Source organism: Hoplias malabaricus, chromosome 8 (genome assembly GCF_029633855.1).
Source record: "Hoplias malabaricus isolate fHopMal1 chromosome 8, fHopMal1.hap1, whole genome shotgun sequence".
NCBI classification, from domain to species: domain Eukaryota; kingdom Metazoa; phylum Chordata; class Actinopteri; order Characiformes; family Erythrinidae; genus Hoplias; species Hoplias malabaricus.
Genome location: NC_089807.1, coordinates 40,456,973 through 40,477,074, shown reverse-complemented (window position 1 = coordinate 40,477,074; position 20,102 = coordinate 40,456,973). Strand labels below are relative to the sequence as shown.

General features: G+C 42.9%; 1 protein-coding gene across 1 annotated transcript in view; it reads left to right on the top strand.

Annotated features, from left to right (window-relative positions):
* Nucleotides 1–20,102, top strand: part of tenm3 (teneurin transmembrane protein 3) — a 128,814-nt gene that overhangs the window by 66,322 nt on the left and 42,390 nt on the right. The window contains exons 18-21 of the mRNA XM_066678290.1: nt 918–1,167; nt 3,171–3,191; nt 7,932–8,164; nt 11,575–11,729. Coding sequence (XP_066534387.1) covers nt 918–1,167; nt 3,171–3,191; nt 7,932–8,164; nt 11,575–11,729 — 659 coding nt within the window. The remainder of the gene's footprint in view (nt 1–917; nt 1,168–3,170; nt 3,192–7,931; nt 8,165–11,574; nt 11,730–20,102) is intronic.

Genomic DNA, 20,102 nt, shown 5'->3' with positions numbered 1-20,102 from the left:
CTGATGTGTTCCTCTATGAAGGCCATGTATTATTCACAGGATGTGAGTTATTAAAGGCTGAGGAAGAAAACAGACTCATTAAACATGTATCAATTAAGAATCAATCGATGAAGGTGATCTAACTGCGTTCATCGTTAGGGCTGAACTCCTGTGGGTCGTCAGACGGGAAATAAAATCACTCCTAATTACTGAACACAAAGCAGCGGATAATAAATCACCGCCTTTACTCCTCACTCTTTCTCCAGTGCACACCGTACCTCCGCTTTAATACAGTCATCATTTATTTAGTTTAATATCTGTGCAATTACAGCACAGTGGTCAGGACTGCCCTTTAAACATGTGCTTTTAAACTAAAAAGAGGTGCTTTTATTTTGTAAGAACCAGTCTGAGATCACATCACACACACACACACACACACACACACACACACACACACACACACACACACATACACACACAAACTTTAGTAACAGTGTGCTTCTGTGTCTCTTTCTCTGTGAAGTTCCCGTGAAAAAGAAATGGAGACACTTTACTGTAAATTTAAAGTGGAAACAAACCCAGAGAAAATCTTATGAAGGACTAATAATAATAATAATATATTTAGTAATTGACTAATTTGAATATTCTATAAATTTAAGGGATCCTGCTTTAGAAGAGTTTCTAATATTAACACAACACCACAATAACTCAGCACCTTGGTTCAGAACTCTGATAGAAACAGGGACTTTTATTATAGATTTAATAAATAACAATTATAAAGGTATAAAGTGAATATGTTTCTGTTCCTCTGGATGTTGAAGTGTGTATGTTTTAAAAGATGAAGGAAGTCTGATTGCTGTTCTCTCTCTGTGTGTGTGTGTGTGTGTGTGTGTGTGTGTGTGTGTGTGTGTGTGTGTGTGTGTGTGTGTGTGTATCAGGTATCCTGTATAAAGGGGACGGAGAAAACGTCTTTATTTCCCAGCAGCCCCCAGTGATCAGCACCATCATGGGGAACGGTCGGCGGCGCAGTATCTCGTGTCCGAGTTGTAACGGTCAGGCCGATGGCAACAAGCTGCTGGCCCCGGTGGCGCTGGCCTGCGGAGCGGATGGCAGCCTCTTCGTCGGAGACTTCAACTACATCCGCCGCATCTACCCTTCCGGAAACGTCTCCAGCGTCATGGAGCTCAGGTACATGGCCAGGGAACAAGGGAACGAGGGACTAAGGGAATGAGGGAACGAGGGAGGGAGGTAACTAGACAGACAATAAATCTTCACCTCTGGAAACATCTCCAGTGTCATGGAGTTCAGGTACATGGCCAGGGAGCAAGGGAACAAGGGAACGAGACAATACGGGAACAAGGGAATGAGGGAAGAAGGGAACGAGGGAACGAGGGAGGGAGGTAACTAGACAGACAATAAATCTTCACCTCTGGAAACATCTCCAGTGTCATGGAGTTCAGGTACATGGCCAGGGAGCAAGGGAACAAGGGAACGAGACAATACGGGAACAAGGGAATGAGGGAAGAAGGGAACGAGGGAACGAGGGAGGGAGGTAACTAGACAGACAATAAATCTTCACCTCTGGAAACATCTCCAGTGTCATGGAGTTCAGGTACATGGCCAGGGAGCAAGGGAACAAGGGAACAAGAGAATAAGGGAACAAGGGAACGAGAGAATACGGGAACAAGGGAATGAGGGAAGAAGGGAACGAGGGAGGGAGGTAACTAGAGAGACAATACATCTTCAACTCTGGAAACATCTCCAGTGTCATGGAGTTCAGGTACATGACCAGGAAACGAGAGAAGAGAGGGCAGGCAGAGTATTCTTCTTCCCTCAGAAACATTTCTTGATCCATGAAGCTCAGGGACATGACCAGGGAACGAGGGAGGTATCTCAGGGACATAATGAGTGGAACAAGGGCAGGAAAGAAAGGTACTAAAGGTACCAAACTAATCCTAACTGAGAAGAACAGAGTGGTCCACATTTGAAAGACGCTGGAAGTTTGAGCGTTCCCTCCTCTCAGGACTTGTGTTCCTCGCAGGTTGTTTTTCAGAGGTGTTTTTATTTTTGCTGCAGTCATTACTGCACCTCAGAAAGACTAGGTTTACTGCAGGATGGATTTAAGACTCTCCTCACCTCTGTTCACATTCCCTCAGCATCATCTTTGGCGTGAAGCGTGGGGGTGGTAGTGCTGTTAAATTAAATTCCCTCATTAAAACGAGGGATCATGTGGAGGAGAGTAAAATAAACGACTGATCCTTAGTGTGACATAATCACAGCAGGACACGCCTTTATGAAGACGCTTTTCATTGTCTGGGACATAATCAACCCTCCATTACAAGCTAGTTAACCTGTGTGTGTGTGTGTGTGTGTGTGTGTGTGTGTGTGTGTGTCTGAGTGTGTGTTCTCCATCTCCCAGGTGCACCATTCAAACCTCGTCCTCTAGTGCTTAAAAAAGCATGGCCATTATGAGACAATAACAGTGTTTTACAGCTTTGTGTGTGTGTGTGTGTGTGTGTGTGTGTGTGTGTGTTCGTGTTCATGAGGAAACTTTTAAAGAACCTGTTCTCTTTATTAACCATTTAAGCCCTGGAAAAAATGGTTTGTAGTGGTAAAGGAACAGTTCATTTTCGATACTGAATCACTCAAAGAAGATACTGAATCATTTGTAAGAAGATACTTAATAATTCTAGATACTAAATCATTAATAACATTATTGATCCTGAAGGAAACTGCAGTGAATAGAATCTGCTTTAACAAACGATTCACTATCAGGTAAAAATGATTCAATATCTATTATAATGTACTGAATCAATTGTAATTGATAATGAATCATTTGTTACTGATGCTTCATCATTTGTTTAATTGATAATGAATCATATGGTGGCAAATTCTGACTCATTAGAAACAGTGAGTGATTTTGTTTGTGTGTGTGTGTGTTTGTGTGTGTGTGTGTGTGTGTGTGTGTGTGTGTGTGTGTGTGTGTTCCTGGGGGGGATTAACATTGGCACTGCGGCAAATCAATGGCTTGCTAAATTAAGATGGGTTATGCAGCTGTGTTTGTGTGTGTGTGTGTGTGTTAATAAGTTGTCTATGTGGTTTCCTCTAATTAACACACTGCCCCTTCTGCTCTTTCCCTCCTTTTCCTTCTGTTTCTTTTATTCTTCTATGTTTGCTTTTGCTTCAATAAGAAATAAAGACTTCAGGCACAGGTAAGACTTCTCTTCACAGTCAACTGACCTTCACCTATCACCCACCTGACCTCCACCTGTCCTCCACCTGACCTCTGTCTGTCCTCCACCTGTCCCCCACTGGACCTCTATCTGTCCTCCACCTGTCCCCCACTGGACCTCTATCTGTCCTCCACCTGACCACTATCGGTCCTCCAACTGACCTCTATCTGTCCTCCACCTGACCTCCATCTGTCCTCCACCTGACCTCTATCTGTCCTCCACCTGACCTCTATCTGTCCTCCAACTGACCTCTATCTGTCCTCCACCTGTCCTCCACCTGACATCTATCTGTCACCCACCCTACTTCTATCAGACCACTGCCTGTCATCCACCTGACCTCTATCTGACCTCCAACTGACCTCTATCTGCCCTCCACCTGTCATCCACCTGACCTCTATCTGACCTCCAACTGACCTCTACCTGCCCTCCACCTGTCCTCCACCTGACATCTTTCTGTCTTCTGCCTGTCACCCACCTGTCCTCCACCTGTCCCCCATCTGTCCTCCACCTTTCACCCACCTGCTCTCCACCTGACCTCTACCTATCCCCATCTGTTCTCCATCTTTAGTCCATATGTCTTTTGCCTGTCTTCAACCTGTCCTCCATCTTTCCTTCTCGTGTCCTTCACCTGTTCTCCTGCTGTTCTCCACTGCTCTTTCTCCTGTCCACTATAGCTCCCTCACATGTGCTCTTCCTGCCCTCTACCTCTCCTCCCTCTGCCCACTTCCTGTTGTTCACCTGTCCTCTGCCTATCCACAGCTTAGCTGTATCACTGCAGTGGACCACCAGCTGGTCCCCACAATCTAACCATTAGGTTTTAAAGTGGAGACATGTTTTCAGAATAGGGTTAAGCTAAGAGCACTTATGGAAAGTTAATGGTAAGCCTCCACAAAATGAATGGAAGTCTAAGTAATGTCAACCCCATTCAGAGATGTGTGTGTGTGTGTGTGATGGAAAAGCCCCTTGCGTTTTGTTTAGTTTTTTTTTTTTTTTTCTGGTGGTTGGTTACTGCTTTGAAATGTGATGAAAGCTAAAGACATTATTACAAAGATGCAGAGTAAATTCAGGCTTATTACACAAGTAATAGACCTAGGCTCGCACAGTGAGCCATAGCGAGCACACACTCTTGGAAACACTCTCCTTCCTGGCTGTCCGGTGCACATTTCAACTTCTCACTGCTGGGTGCTGAAAAAGTTTTTTAAGGCGAGACGTTGGTCTGAGGTCTGGTCTGTTTCTGTCCTGTTTTCAGTCTCTGTGAGTTTATATAGAAGTCCTCTCTGCTGGACTTTAGCAGACTGTGGCGGAAACGCTGTGGTGAGGAACGCCGCCAGAACGCGGAGGCACCACCTTACACTTAAATTTCATTCTTTATTTTACTCCGTCTCACGACAGCAGAAGTCCTTCACCCAAAAAATAAAAGCTGTACGCGAGGGATCACCAATGGCATCCCAGCTATCCGTACCGTGATGACTCCTCCCTGTCTGTCATCACAGTCCTAGGAAACGCAGGAGTCTCTCAGCAGAAACAGGAAGTTAGTGTTCTCCTCCAAACGTGTTGAGCTCCTGTGACTTTGTGTTAGAAACAGTTTATGAATCGAACAGTAACTTTCCATCAGATTAACATTCAAACACCTTCAAGTTTCCACTGTGTTTCTGGCTTTGTTTTAATGAGCCGTGAGTCAGAATGTATTTAAATGTTATAACGTTTGGATCTTAAATTCATTTTAGGGTTATGTTGAGGATGACTGAATTTATTGATTTTTTTATTGAAGATATGCAAGTTATATTCATGTTATTAAAGTTATATTCAGGTTATATCCAGCTGATTAGAGTTATATTCATGTTATTAAAGTTATATTCAGGTGATTAGAGTTATATTCAGGTTATTAAAATTATATTCAGGTGATTAGAGTTATATTCAGGTGATTAGAGTTATATTCAGGTTATTAAAGTTATATTCAGGTTATATTCAGGTGATTAGAGTTATATTCAGGTTATATTTAGGTGATTAGAGTTATATTCAGGTGATTAAAGTTATATTCAGGTTATATTCTGGTGATTAGAGTTATATTCATGTTATTAACATTATATTCAGGTGATTAGAGTTATATTCAGGTTATTAAAATTATATTCAGGTTATATTCAGGTGATTAAAGTTATATTCAGGTTATATTCAGGTGATTAGAGTTATATTCAGGTGATTAGAGTTATATTCAGGTTATATTCAGGTGATTAGAGTTATATTCAGGTTATATTCAGGTTATTAAAATTATATTCAGGTGATTAGATATATATTTAGGTTATATTCAGGCTATTAAATTTATTTTCAGGTTATAGTTTCTAATTTATTTGAAATGCATTTAGGTTATATTCAGGAGATTAGAGCTATATTTGATTAAAGTCATAGTCAGATGATTTGAGTTATATTGAGGTTGTTAGAGTTATATTCAGGTTATTAGTGTTTTATACAGATTATTAAAATTTGGTTTGGGTTTGGTTTTAGTTTATTTTGTATTAAGTTTTGTATTTTGTATTGAGTTGTTGTATTACGTTATTAGTGCTATATTATGGTTATTAGAGTTATATTTGTGTTTTTAGAGTTATACTCAGGTTATTAAAGGTATATCAGATGATTAGAGCTGTGTTAAAGTTATTTTGTGGTTGTTAGAGGTGGGTGGTTGTTAGATATTGGGGGCTGTGGGGTGTTTGGGGTGGGGGGTGGTGGTCTCTGCTCTGGGTTGTTTGAAGCCACTGTGGGTTTAATGGATCTCTGGAGTGGATCAGAACCGGGTCGCAGAAGAGATACCCCAGCCATCAGAGCAGGGTTAAAGGCAGGGTTTGCAGGGGTGTGTATTCACTAGTCCCACCGACAGAGTCTCAGACCTCCCTGGGATTTTATTTGGAATGGGATCGGAGGCTACACTCTGGTTGGGGAGAGGAGCTCACTTTAAGAAATTAAAAGCAGTGTTATTTTTAGACGCCTCATTTATTTCTCCCTCACTCTTCCCTTCATTCCTCAAAGCGTTATCGTTAATGAATTAATGAGCGGTTATTAACGGCCGAGTCCGGACGGTCCCAGGCTTCGGGAACCTCCCAGAGACTCCAGCTCTCCACTTTCAGACTCGCATCAGAATACGTGATATTATAATTCATAACATATTAAAAAATAAAGAACTCAGAGCATGTGAACCTCCTTACTCTCTTCCTTCATTCCTTCTCTCTCTCTCTCACACACACACACACACTGCTCTATTCTTGGCATGTGTTAATTGACGCTGTGTGAGGAACCATTAAGTTTTTTTTTTTTTTTTTTAAACAGACTGTCTCATTCACTGTCTGACGGTATCTCTAACTATCTCTCTGATGGTCTCTCTGACTGTCTCACTGACTCTCTGATTGTCTCTCTAACTGTCTTTCTGATTGTCTCACTGACTGTCTCTCTGACTATCTATCTGACTGTCTCTCTGACTGTCTCACTGACGGTCTCTCTGACTCTTTCACTGACTGTCTCTCTGACTCTTTCACTGACTGTCTCTCTGACTGTCTCACTGACTGTCTCACTGTCTCTCTGATTGTCTCTCTAACTGTCTTTCTGATTGTCTCACTGACTGTCTCTCTGACTATCTATCTGACTATCTATCTGACTGTCTCACTGACTGTCTCACTGACTTTCTCTCTGACTCTCTCTCTGACTGTCTCTCTGACTTTCTCTCTGACTGTCTCTCTGACTGTCTCACTGACTGTCTCACTGACTGTCTCACTGTCTCTCTGATTGTCTCTCTGACTGTCTCACTGACGGTCTCTCTGACTCTTTCACTGACTGTCTCTCTGACTCTTTCACTGACTGTCTCTCTGACTGTCTCACTGACTGTCTCACTGTCTCTCTGATTGTCTCTCTAACTGTCTTTCTGATTGTCTCACTGACTGTCTCTCTGACTATCTATCTGACTATCTATCTGACTGTCTCACTGACTGTCTCACTGACTTTCTCTCTGACTCTCTCTCTGACTGTCTCTCTGACTTTCTCTCTGACTGTCTCTCTGACTGTCTCACTGACTGTCTCACTGACTGTCTCACTGTCTCTCTGATTGTCTCTCTGACTGTCTCTCTGACTGTCTCACTGACTGTCTCTCTGACTGTCTCACTGACTGTCTCACTGTCTGTCTCTCTGACTGTCTCGCTGAAGGTCTCACGTAGAGGTATTTCTGTCTGAATAACACGGAATGTCTTACTGACTGTGTTTTACCTCTGTGTTTTCTCTGTGAGTGTCTCGCTGACTGTGTTTTTTTGGCTGACTAATTGGATGTGATGGAGGGAAAGTGACGGATTGCTTGTGGTCATTAAGCTGGTGTCAGTCTTCACTGATCTCCAGTCAGTCTGAATTAAACTCTCACACACAGCTCTACAAAGCTCTGCTCTAATGACCATCTCACACTGAGCCCTCTCAGTAAAACACTTACGGCATTAACCCCCGGTTCAGTCGCCGCCCGCTCCTCCCCTGAGCGAGGACCCCTACTGCCAGGAGAGTGGGAGACACAGGCTTCCTCGCAGCCCCATTGTTTATTTCGGAGCTGCTGCTAACATAGCGCCCCTGGAGCTCAACACACTTGGAGGAGAATGCTAACTGACCGTGGAGAGGGAGTGGCTTGTGTCTGTTGCAGGTGAAAGTGTCTCTCAGTGTCTTTTCCCATCTCTAATGTTGTTGTCTCTTTCTCCTCAGTAACAACCCTGCGCACCGTTATTACCTGGCCACCGACCCCATGACGGGGCAGCTGTACATTTCGGATACAAACTCACGGCGAATCTTCAGGCCCAAAGTTCTGGCTGGAACCAAGGAGCTGCTGCAGAACGCGGAGGTGGTGGCGGGGACAGGGGAGCAGTGTTTACCCTTCGACGAGGCACGGTGTGGAGACGGAGGAAAGGCCACAGAGGCCCTGCTGCTGGGGCCCAAAGGTTAGAATCTCATCTAGGAATCGAAAGAGGAATGAAGGAAGATCTAGTCCTGGAAGGAAGGAAAGTGAAAGGAAATGAAAGAAGAATGGATTGAAGGAATGGGTGGAGGAATGATGGAAGGAAGGCAGAAAAAACAAGGAAGGAAGAGAGGAAAATGTAGCTTTGAAAGGAAGGAAGGAAGGAAGGCAGAAAAAAGAAGGAAGGAAGAAAGGAAAATGTAGCTTTGAAAGGAAGGAAGGCAGAAACAAGAAAGAATGAAGGAAGAAGGAAGGAAGGAAGGAAAGAGGGAAGAAAGGAAGGAAGGAGGGAAGGAAGGCAGAAAAAAGAAGGAAAATGTAGCTGGGAAAGAAAGAAAGAAAGAAAGAAAAAATTGTAAATTTAGAGCTGTGTTTGATATGGCTTTCTTTTCACTATTCCCAACATCACTTACTATACAGTGCACAATTGTAGGGAACTGAATTCAGGAGAGTAGTGAACACTTTCAGAAACTACCTTCTGTGGGTTTTTATCAGTAAATGCAGTGCATTATGGGTATCTGTGCTCTGAATGGCTGTATTTCTGGAAAGAAGGGAGGGAGGGAAATGACCTATTGCTTTTCCCTCTGGTGTACTCCTCTACCCCTAGTGGTGGGGTCTCTGCGGTGTCCTGTAAATATCCTAAAGACGGAGACACTACTGGAAACACAGTAGCTAAAGCCTGTACATTTTATATACCTCCTTTCAGTCCCTGGGTGTCCTTTACCTTCCTATAGACCACTCCGATGCTAATGTGCCCTTAGGATTAGATCCTAATGTATATTTAAGATCTTGGTAATTGACATTAGTGCTCGCTATAATAATAATATATCAATGTTGCATTGCTCTCTATGGGAGTGGTCTCTGTGGCAGGGGGCTCTATGGTGTCCCTGTCCTTTCCCATAGAATCCGATGCTAATCCAGGGCTGTAAATGGAGCACTAGATCAAAATGTATTTAATATGATTCACATACAGTGCCTTAAACACGCTGTCCATTTTGCTCTGTCAGGAGACTCTGTGGTGTCCTTTAACAATCCTACAGATGTCTCAGGGCTCGTTATTAGAGCATTAGATCAAAATGTACTTAAAGATTATAGAAGAGTGGTGTTCCTTCTTTCTATATTCCATTGGTGTCTATAGCGGGGGTCTCTGCGGGGTCCTTTAACCCTCCTATACACCTCTCACATGCAAATGTGGAGCTGATACTAGAGCATTAGATCCAAATGTATGTAAATGACCTCAGCTCTGTATTCCATTGTTGTCTATAGCGGGAGCCGCCGTGGTGTCCCTGCTCTTTCCCACAGACCCAGATGCTCATTCGGCTCCATTACCTGCTTCAGCAGTGCATGTTGGCTTTGTATTTGATGGCTAACGTGTATAACAGAGCGTCATGTAGCTGTTAAGAGTCTCACACGGCGAATATAGCAACTCCTATCTTCTTTTACGGCTGATCCGGGCCGTTATTCCCGGATTCGTCCTGAACGCCAGGTCATTTGTTTGGCAGCGACGCTCTAAAGGACGATTCATAAACTCCACTGAGCCATGGTTACAGCACGCAGGAATCACTTAGAGAGGATCTGCTGAGCTAATACAACTCACCCTCTGCTCATCACTCATTCATACCCTCCACGGACCACCCCAAAGTGTGTGTGTGTGTGTGGGTCTAGTTGATTGGGTTGATTCAGTCCAGTCTGTTGAGTTCTAGTGTGTGTTTTATTTCATAGGTGCTTTAACAAAGCTCATTAGTCACAGCACCACACACACACACACATCGGCCTGCCACTTTGATTAGCTCGCTGGTCATGGTGCTGTGGGAATTTGTATATGTGAGGAGGCCATTAGCATGCCTCTCTCTCTCTCTCTCTCTCTCTCTCTCTCTCTCTCTCTCTCTCTCTCTCTCTCTCACACACACACACACACACACACACACACACACACACATGTTTGCTGACTACTACCGAATAACACTGGTTTATTTTAGCCACTGCTGTCTCCCTGTCAGACAACAGATGTTCCATAAGCTCCAGGTTGACGTACATTATTATGATTGACAGGCCTCTGAGCCAATCACAGTCCTCCTTGCTTCATAAAGCAAAGTAACACTTCCACTGAGTCCCGAATTTATTTTTGAATTATTTTATTTTAGGTGTGAACTGGCAGGGTTTCTCTTTAATTACACTTTCAGGTACAACACTTTTAATAAAACACCAGCACCTGACTCTGTGAGAGTCTGGAGAAATCGTTATAAACACATCACTCCATTACAGAGGCTTATTTTAGTTATTATTATCACCATGGCAACAAACAGATGTTTTTAAAGCAATACACACACACATTTATACACACACACACACACACACACACACACATTCAAACACTCACACAGAGGGGGAACAGGGTGTAATTGTGGAGTTTTTGTTTTTCTGAGATGATTGTCTAGATTTTGGCTTTAAATATGAAACAAAATGCAAACAGATAAACTCTCTCACACACACACACACACACACACACACACACACACACACACACAAACACACACACACTTTAGTCTGTCTCACTCACAAATTATTCAAGACCAGCAAAGCAAAATGTAAATAATTCACCACACGCACATCCACAGTGACCTGAAAAATGCAGGGGCAAGCACGACACGTGTAGCAGTGTATCCTCCCTGGTGTGAGTGTGTGTGTGTGTGTGTGTGTGTGTGTGTGTGTGTGTGTGTGTGTGTGTGTGTGTTACAGAGCTAAAATATGTCCTACCCAGCGAACCTACAGCACCAAATAAATGCTGCTGATTTTAGAACAGGGCTCTATTTGCCGTTTTCTAAAACGTTTCTATCTGTAAATACATTTTTATTACATACAGGAAGCTTTTGTGTTTATTGTAGCAAGTGTGGGTCATTTCTTTTGTTATAAATGTCTTACAGCAGACAGAAGCTGTCCTTCACATTGTGTGAAAATGTCATGAACAGATCAGAGAAATGCTCCAAAATGACTCTAAATAAAATGTTCTATTGACTTCTATTAAGAGTTAAGAAGGTTTTTTACCTTTCTCTCTCTCTCTCTCTCTCTCTCTCTCTCTCTCTCTCTCTCTTTCTGTCTGTGTCTGTCTGTCTGTCTCTCTCTGTCTCTCTCTCTCTCTCTCTCTCTCTTTCTCTCTCTCTCTCTTTCTCTCTCTGTGTCTCTCTCTCTCTCCCCCCTCTCTCTCTCTATCTCTCTCTTTCTCTCTGTGTGTGTCTGTCTGTCTGTCTCTCTCTCTCTCTCTCTCTCTCTCTCTCTCTCTCTCTTTCTCTCTCTGTGTCTCTCTCTCTCTCCCCCCTCTCTCTCTCTATCTCTCTCTCTATCTCTCTCTTTCTCTCTGTGTCTGTCTGTCTCTCTCTCTCTCTCTTTCTGTAGGTATTGCTGTGGATAAGAACGGTTTTATTTATTTTGTGGACGGAACAATGATCCGTAAAGTCGACCGTAACGGCATCATCTCCACACTCCTGGGTTCGAACGACCTGACGTCTGCGCGACCGCTCACCTGCGACACCAGCATGCACATCGGACAGGTACGCGCATCACTTCCTGTTATTATTATAGTCCAAATAATTTAATAAACAGTTCAAAAGCAGCACGCGTCCTCTGCACGGTGTGTGTGACACTTTAGAAACAACTGTGAGTCAGAACCAGCCTCAGAGGCTTTATAGATGTGTTATAACACCTCGCCTGCTCTAGGCCTGTGAGAATAGAGCTGTCTGTTAATTCCTCTTGAGGAAGAAGTCATCGTCTGATTCTCAGAGCACAGTCCACTCGGTTATGATCCCAGTGAGAACCAGAACAGCAGCATCTCTCTCCTCCGCTTAACCACCACCTGGAACACTCACACAGAGCAGCGCCCTGACCTTCATCCTGTATGAGTCTGTTTGATTTCAAATAATGAAATATTATATATAATTACATAAATATATATAAAATAATTATTAAAACATTATAATAATAATTAATACAAATAATTTAACATCCTCAGTGGCAATGTGTATGTGTGTGTGTGCATGTACATATTCTTGATCCTGTATGAATATAATAAAATATTATATAATTGTTTTTTAATAATTAAATTAATCATTAATTAATTAATAATAAATAATACAAATATTTCTCAATGGAAAACTTTCTCAAACATTCTCAATGGCAACACACACTCAGTCAGTGCAGTGTGTGTGTGTGTGTGTGTGTGTGTGTGTGTGTGTGTGTGTGCACATATACTGTATGTTCTTGATCCTTTATGATTTTTATTTTTCAAAAAATGAATTACTATATGTGTAATAATTTTTAAAGTTATTTTAAATAATTCTGAACAATTATAACAAATAAATATTAAAATGTAAAATACTGTAGCAATAATAATAATAATTAATAATAATGTGTGTGTGTGTGTGTGTGTGTGTGTAATCCTGTATGAATTTGATTTCAAATAACAGTAAAAAAATAAATGATTGAAAAATAATTACTATATAATAAAAATAATACAAATCAATATTAATTCTCAAATGTTGATTACAATAAAATAATAATAATTAATAATTACACATAATAATAATAAAAATTGTAATATATTAAAAATAATAATACATTTAAAACTGTGTTGTGCAGAAAGCTGAAGTAGTAGTTGACTCTAAAGCAGCTGTTTAAATGATGATTATATTAATGTTAAACAATAAGATGAATGTCCAGAAATGGACAAAGATCCGAGAAACAAGCACTGACTTTATTAGAGAACCGTTAAAGAACCCTTATTTTAGGGTATAGTCTGTGAGAGACGATGAGAAACACACTCTTAATTCTGTAACAGCCTCCGCCCTGAAGCCCTTCACAAACACAGAGCTGTAGCGCCCCCTTCTGACCTCTCACTCACTGAAACATCTCTCACCCACCGTCACACATCTTTTAGGAGTTTTTTAGTATTTATTCACCACTTTTCAAGAACCCAAGGCACTTTCAGGGACAGCACAAAGTAGAGAGTATATACACAGACGTGTTGTAGCTGATCATCTGCTGCTCGTCTTCCAAAGTCACAGTGGTTGCGTGTGTTATTAATGTGTTGTTACATATTAATTACAGACAAAAGCTTCAGACTCTTCTAAACAGGAATGTACCTGTTTTTATTATGTAAAAATGTATTTATTAATAATCAAAGCCTCAATACATTTGGGTTTCTTCCCATTTTTACAGTTTTACAAATCTCAAAGTGCTACAAGGTAAATCACTTCAATGAGAGAAAGAAAACCTTTAAAAAAATAATAAAGAGATATTGAGAACATCAGCAGGTTAGATATAAGTCGTATATTTTTCTAAACAGGAATGTTTTGAGTCCCTTTTGAAAAGCTCTCACTCGAGGGGCAGCAGAGCAGGAGGCCCGGTCACCCATGGTGCTGAGTTTGGGGAGTAGAAGCCAATTTGAGGTTGTACAGAGGAGATCGTGATGAGGTTGAAGGGGTGAGGCATGAAGGAGCTTTGCCATAGCTGCATTGCTGAGTAGAGAGTAGAGGAAGCCAGTGAAGAGATTGGAGAATGAGGGGAATGTGGTCATATTTTGGCACTCTCTTCAGGACCCTAGCAGCGCTGCTCTGAATGTGCTGTAAGCTCTGAAGGCTCTTGCTAGGAATCCCCCGGTGAGGTGAGAGTGGGACGTATTTTGGCGATATTTCTGAGATGGAGGAAAGTGATCTTGCACTGGTGCTTGATATGAGCTTCGGATGTGAGCTGAGAGTTGAATTTTACACCAAGGTTCGTAACTGATGTGGAGAGGGGAATTTTGTTACCAGAGTGGAATGCTGTTTATGGGCTGTGTCTGCATCTGATGGCGTGTTCTGACTAGAGTTTCTTCAGTTTTGGCACGGTTCAACTGGAGAAAGCTGTGCTCCATCCACACCCTTAACTCCTCCAGACAAGCAGTGAGCACTGATAAAGGGGTTGATGATGGTGGTGAGTCTTCGGAGGAGGTTTGCTTTCTTGCCATGAGCTGCTCAAATATCACAGATTGTGAAAAGCTGGTAGAAAAAGATAACGTCGTAACGTCAGGAAAGAACATGAGCGTCAGCTCAGTCCGCTCTAAAAATTGCAGAGTTAAAGCAGGGACATAACTGGCTTTTTCAGCAGGTTTACCTTACTTTACCTTACAACGCTATTTCAGCTACTGCATCAGTGGCTTTTCAATGTAGTTCATTAAAGATTGTTGACTAGTCTTTAAAGATTAAAGACTCGCATCCGATTAATGTGTTTTGTTTATTTTTGTTTTGAAGTGAAACCGTGTGCCTATTCAGTCCGATAGCCAATTGCTACAAAGTGATATGCAAGACCTCCCCCAGGTCCTAGTGCTCCCAAGCTTCATTACATGGTTCATATGGAGTCAGAGACAACCAACTTTGACAATAAAAGATTGAGGGGGGGGGCTACAGCCACCATTAAACAGACCTAATGACGTCCATGGTTCTGAAGTTGTTATTTAACGTTAATAGCGTGTTACTCTGCAGTTTATAAATGTGCCAAAAATGTATAAAGTGTTTAGATGGACTAGTTTGTCCTTCTGCTTTAATAAATACACACACAGACAGAGAGAGAGAGAGAGACAGAGAGACAGACAGAGTGAGAGAGAGACAGACAGACAGACAGAGAGAGAGTGAGAGAGAGAGAGACAGAGAGAGACAGACAGAGAGAGAGACACAGACAGAGGGAGAGAGACAGACAGAGAGAGAGAGACAGAGGGAGAGAGAGAGAGAGAGAGAGAGAGAGAGAGACAGACAGAGAGAGAGAGAGAGAGAGACAGACAGACAGAGGGAAAGAGAGAGAGAGAGAGACAGACAGACAGAGAGAGAGAGAGACAGACAGACAGAGGGAGAGAGAGAGAGAGAGTCAGACAGAGAGAGAGAGAGAGAGTCAGACAGAGAGAGAGAGAGAGAGAGAGAGAGAGAGAGAGAGAGAGAGAGTCAGACAGAGAGAGAGAGAGAGAGAGACAGACAGACAGAGGGAAAGAGAGAGAGAGAGAGAGAGACAGACAGACAGAGAGAGAGAGAGAGTCAGCTGGATGGAGGCGGTCGTCTTCTGAGCTTTGAGCCAAATGATTGATGATGTTTTTATTACTGGACAAAAGACAAAGCCTCGCGTCCGATAAAGTCGTCTAATATTTCCACATGAACTTCATAAATCCTTGTCTGGTCCACAACCTTCACACTCCGCTGCTTCAACAAAACAGAGGCGGCTTTAAAAACAACAGGAAAGTGATGCTTTACAGAACTGGGCAGAAATGGGATATGTTTAATGATGTGATGTAATCAGCGCTGCTGTGTCTGATCCACCAGCAGAGTCTGACAGTGAGGCTCTGACCTGAGTCTCTGGGATTTATTTTGTCTGAAGAAGGTGGAGAGGGGCTTTGTAGATGTAAAGATGCAGACTGTAGTCCATGTGTTGCTCTGCATACTTCATCAGCCTCTTTCACCCTGCTCCATGAATGATTTTGGTGGTGGATCATTCTCAGCGCTGCAGTGACACTGACGTGGTGGTGGTGTGTTAGTGTGTGTTGTGCTGGTGTAGAGTGGATCAGACACAGCAGTGCTGCTGGAGTTTTTAAACCCTGTGTCCACTCTCTGTCCACTCTGTGAGACACTCCTCCCTCGTTGGTCCACCTTGTAGATGGAGTCAGAGACAGTAGCTCATCTGTCGCTGCACAGTGTGTGTCGCTCGTCCTCTAGTCCTTCATCAGTGACACAGGACGCTGTCGGCTGGATGTTTTTGGTCGGTGGACTGTTCTCAGTCCAGACACTGAGGGAGTTTAAAACTCCAGCAGCACTGCTGTGTCTGATCCACTCTACACCAGCACAACACACACTAACACACCACCACCACGTCAGTGTCACTGCAGCGCTGAGAATGATCCACCACCACATCACACCTGCTCTGTGGGGGTCCTGAGCGCTGAGGAACAGAGGGGAAGGGGACCAAGAAAGTATGCAGAGCCACAGATGCACTACAGTCTGTAACTGTAGAACTACGCGGTGCTCCTGTGGACTATGGAGCTGAGAGCATGGACAGTGAGTGTAGAGACAAGGAGGTGGTTTTAATGTTTTGGCTGATCTGTGTATAGAGATAATAATGTAGTAACAACATTGAATGAATGTGACAGGAATGAATCAAATATTTTTCTGATATATTACAAACACACACACACACACACACACACACACACACACACACACACACATATCCCATCAGCCTCAGTGATACCCAGCAGGCCCTGCAGTGCATCATTAAGAACATACCATACACAGCTCAGGATATACACACACCTCTTATACATTGCCCCCCCACACACACACACACACTAGGAAGTACTAGGAAGTTTTTCCCCACAATGCAAAGCTGTAGTTCCTTACTTAATCATGTCCCGTAAGTCCCGCTCCTGCAGGTGGGTCAGCTGCGGTGGGATTTACAACATCCTCCACAGACACACACACTCACACACACACACACACACTGACCTCAATAATCCAAATAGTTCATGTGCTGTCTGTCTGTTTTCAGCTCCCTCTGACACAAGTTTACCTTTCTACAGTCAGTCATCAACACTTCATTATTTCATTATTATTCATTTATAATGCAGATATTAATTAACTTAGCACAGGTTCACTGTAGCACAGGGCCTTCAGTGCAGCTCCTGAAGTCCTCACAAATAGGAGAACTCACTCAGAAAGAGTGTGCAAGGGAGAGAGGAAAAAGAGAGACACAGAGAGAGTGAGAAATACATAGAGAGAAATACAGAGAGAGAGAGAGAGAGATACAGAGAGAGGGAGGGAGGAGAGAGAGAGGAAAGACAGAGAGAGATAGAGACAGAGGAGAGAGAAATACAGAGAGAGACAGAGAGAGAGATAGAGACAGGAGAAAGAGAGAGAGAGTTGAGACACAGAGAGAGAGAGAGAAAGAGGGAGGAGAGAGAGAGAGAGATACAGACAGACAGAGAGAGAGATAGAGAGAGTGAAATTCTCTGGAGCTGCTCTAAAGTGCTCGTTCTCCCCGGACCCTCGCAGCCTGACCCCGTGTTAACGGTCAAGTACTTTTAGCGAGGGAGAGAGAGAGAAGTGGCAGGAGCTCATGAATAATGCAGTGGGCGGAGTCAGAGCCAGAATGAGCAGAAAGCTTTTATTCTGAGAGGCATTAGACTTTAATGCTCCTCAAAGACACTTAACCCTCAGGCACTGGCAGGGCAGGGGTTCAGAACAGGGCGAGAGACATGCAGAGACAGAGTGGAGAGAGAGAGAGAGAGAGAGAGTCCCAGAGAGTAGAGTGGGGCGGGTAGAAGAGAGAGAGTGGTTATACAACCTCTGACCTGTTAAAAAGAGGGTAAAAGAGAGAAGGAAGAAAGGAGTAAGAGACAAGCGAGGGTAGAGGTAGAGAGTGAGAGTGAAAAGAGGAGAGAGAGAGAGAAAAGACAGAGGGTAGAAGCAAAAAGAGACTTAGAGTTTGAAGAGACAATGGAGAGAGAGACTACATAAAGGGAAACAGAGAAAGAGAGAGAGGTTACACAACCCTTGACCTTAATTGTTAGTGAAGGAACATTTCATTCCGAGTCTCCTGTCGTTTGTGGTGTGGTCATGATTTAACCATTCGCCCACAGCTTCTCTCCCTCCGTAATGCACCTCACTTCTGAATTATTTGGACGATGATATGTGACGTGACGGTGTTTGACCCTGAAGAGACGATCATCGAGAGCGAAGTGCATTCACACTTCATCACAACTCACTCCTACAGAGCATTCCCTCACTGTAACGAGACCATGAAGACCAATCAGCCATAGCATTAAAGCAAAACTAATTAGTAATTTCACCTTAAAAGCACAGCTTCAGAATCACTGTGATATTCCACGGAGCTGTAATAGTGAGAATAAAGCCTGTGTTGTTGCTTCTCAGGGTTCAGCACTGCAGAAACTGCACTATGTAACTTTGGGAAGAGGGTAGGTAACCACTACCACCTCCCATCCCTTCGCCCCTTGATTTCAGGACAATGCTGTAAAAGTGAATTACACTCTGCAACTGTAGGTGGAGCCCAGGAGCAAAAATAGCAGATCTTACCTAGTGTTGCTTTAAAGCCATTTTCTTGTTTCTAAATTCATATCAGGGCAGGGGGGAGGTTTGTTCCTTAGGGTGATGGGGAGGTGCACCAGCAAAAGGGAAAGGGCCATTATTTTCTTCTTCATTCTACTACAGTAAAAATCCATGGCTCTGTTTCAGCCAAGCTCTGCCAGATGGTTTGTCCCGCCTCTAAGTATCACAGTCCAATCAGTGTTAGGTTTTGTTCCATACAGTCCCGCCTATTTTTTGGGAATTTCAAGATGGTATATAAATTGTCCCAGGGTCCTCTCATAAACTCTCATATTTAGGCTCTGTTTTTAGAGCTGCAGAGCCTTCAATTCATTCTCAGTGGGTTCCGGGAGCATGTCCCAACCTGCTTTCAACATATACAAGGTGAGGCGTGTTCCAAATGGCATCTTACCCTATTCCCTACATGGTTCACTATGTAGCGAAGTATATAGTGACTGAGTGATTGAATGCACTGATTAATTTTGGGCACAGCACTGTACAGAACCCCAGAGCAGCCAGAGCTGTGTAGAGAGGGCAGCAAGCGATCTGGTCAATACGACTCCCACTACACGCTACTCTTTATTCTGGAACTCCTGCTTCTAAAATAAAGTATTTGAAGACTGAAGGAGTGAAACATTTTATACGAGTCGTGATAAAGCTGGTCTCTCTTTAAAACAAATGTGAGGGTGACTTAATGATAATTTATTTGTTTATGACCACAGCTGATTATTGATTTGCTGTAGGGGCAAAGTAATTTTATTAAAGAACTTCTGAATAAACACTGTATAGTCTGTATATAAAGAGAAAGCTTTATGACTCTAGTGGTTACTGGTGGTATTTCTACACGAGGTGACCACAAAAATAAAACTCTTCAACATTAGGTGACACTATCAAGTTAGATTCCTGATTAATTTGTACAGCGCAATGTGCCAGTTGTCTAGATGCATTAATTTGTGCAGTGAACAAGTCACCTTAATGTTATCGCAACCCCCCAAGAGATCTGGCAGGAACCGCCACTCTATCAGGGCACTGTTTAGTTCTACAGTTACAGACTGTAGTCCATCTGTTGCTCTGCATACTTTGTTAGCCCCCTTTTAACCCTGTTCTTCAAAGCTCAGGATCCCCGCTGTCTCTAATGCCGGGGCTCAAAATGAAATCTTACATTATCTTCCATTGATATGTGTTGTGTTTCTCTACTTCGGATATACGAGGTCGTGATCTCTGTGTGTGAAGGTTTACTACCTTATATTTAAGATATAAAAGAGTGAAACCGGGTGTTTAAACACACTGATACCTCTCATGTTCCCGTGTTACTACACCCGGTTCACCTTCTTTGTTTAAGAAGGCCCCGTCACCAAGGCCGTGTTGGAAGTTTGTTGTTGTTGTTGTTGTTGTTGTTGTTGTTTGTCTGAGTCAGACGTGTGCTTTCTGCGGCTTTGAGAAATTTCATCCCGCTGCAAAATAAATGGCCCTCTGACGAGAAAATGAAATAAAGCTGAGCCCCACAATGTATTAAAGCTTCGAAGAAAAGGATTCTTCTTCATCAGTGTCACAACAGAGCTCTGGCATCAAGGAACAAGGGGGGATGGAGAGAGAAGTAGAGAGACAGAGGTAGATGACTCTCAAGCATAAGTGAACAAGTCTCAGTAAGTGTGTGTGTGTGTGTGTGTGTGTGTGTGTGTGTGTGTTTGTGTTTGTTTATACCGCTGACCTCTAAATATGTTTAAATATAGAAACAGATTAATCCATGACGAGGATGATGGAAATTAAATGCTGGTTCACATTATCCTTGTCTAGCTCCTAGCACACACA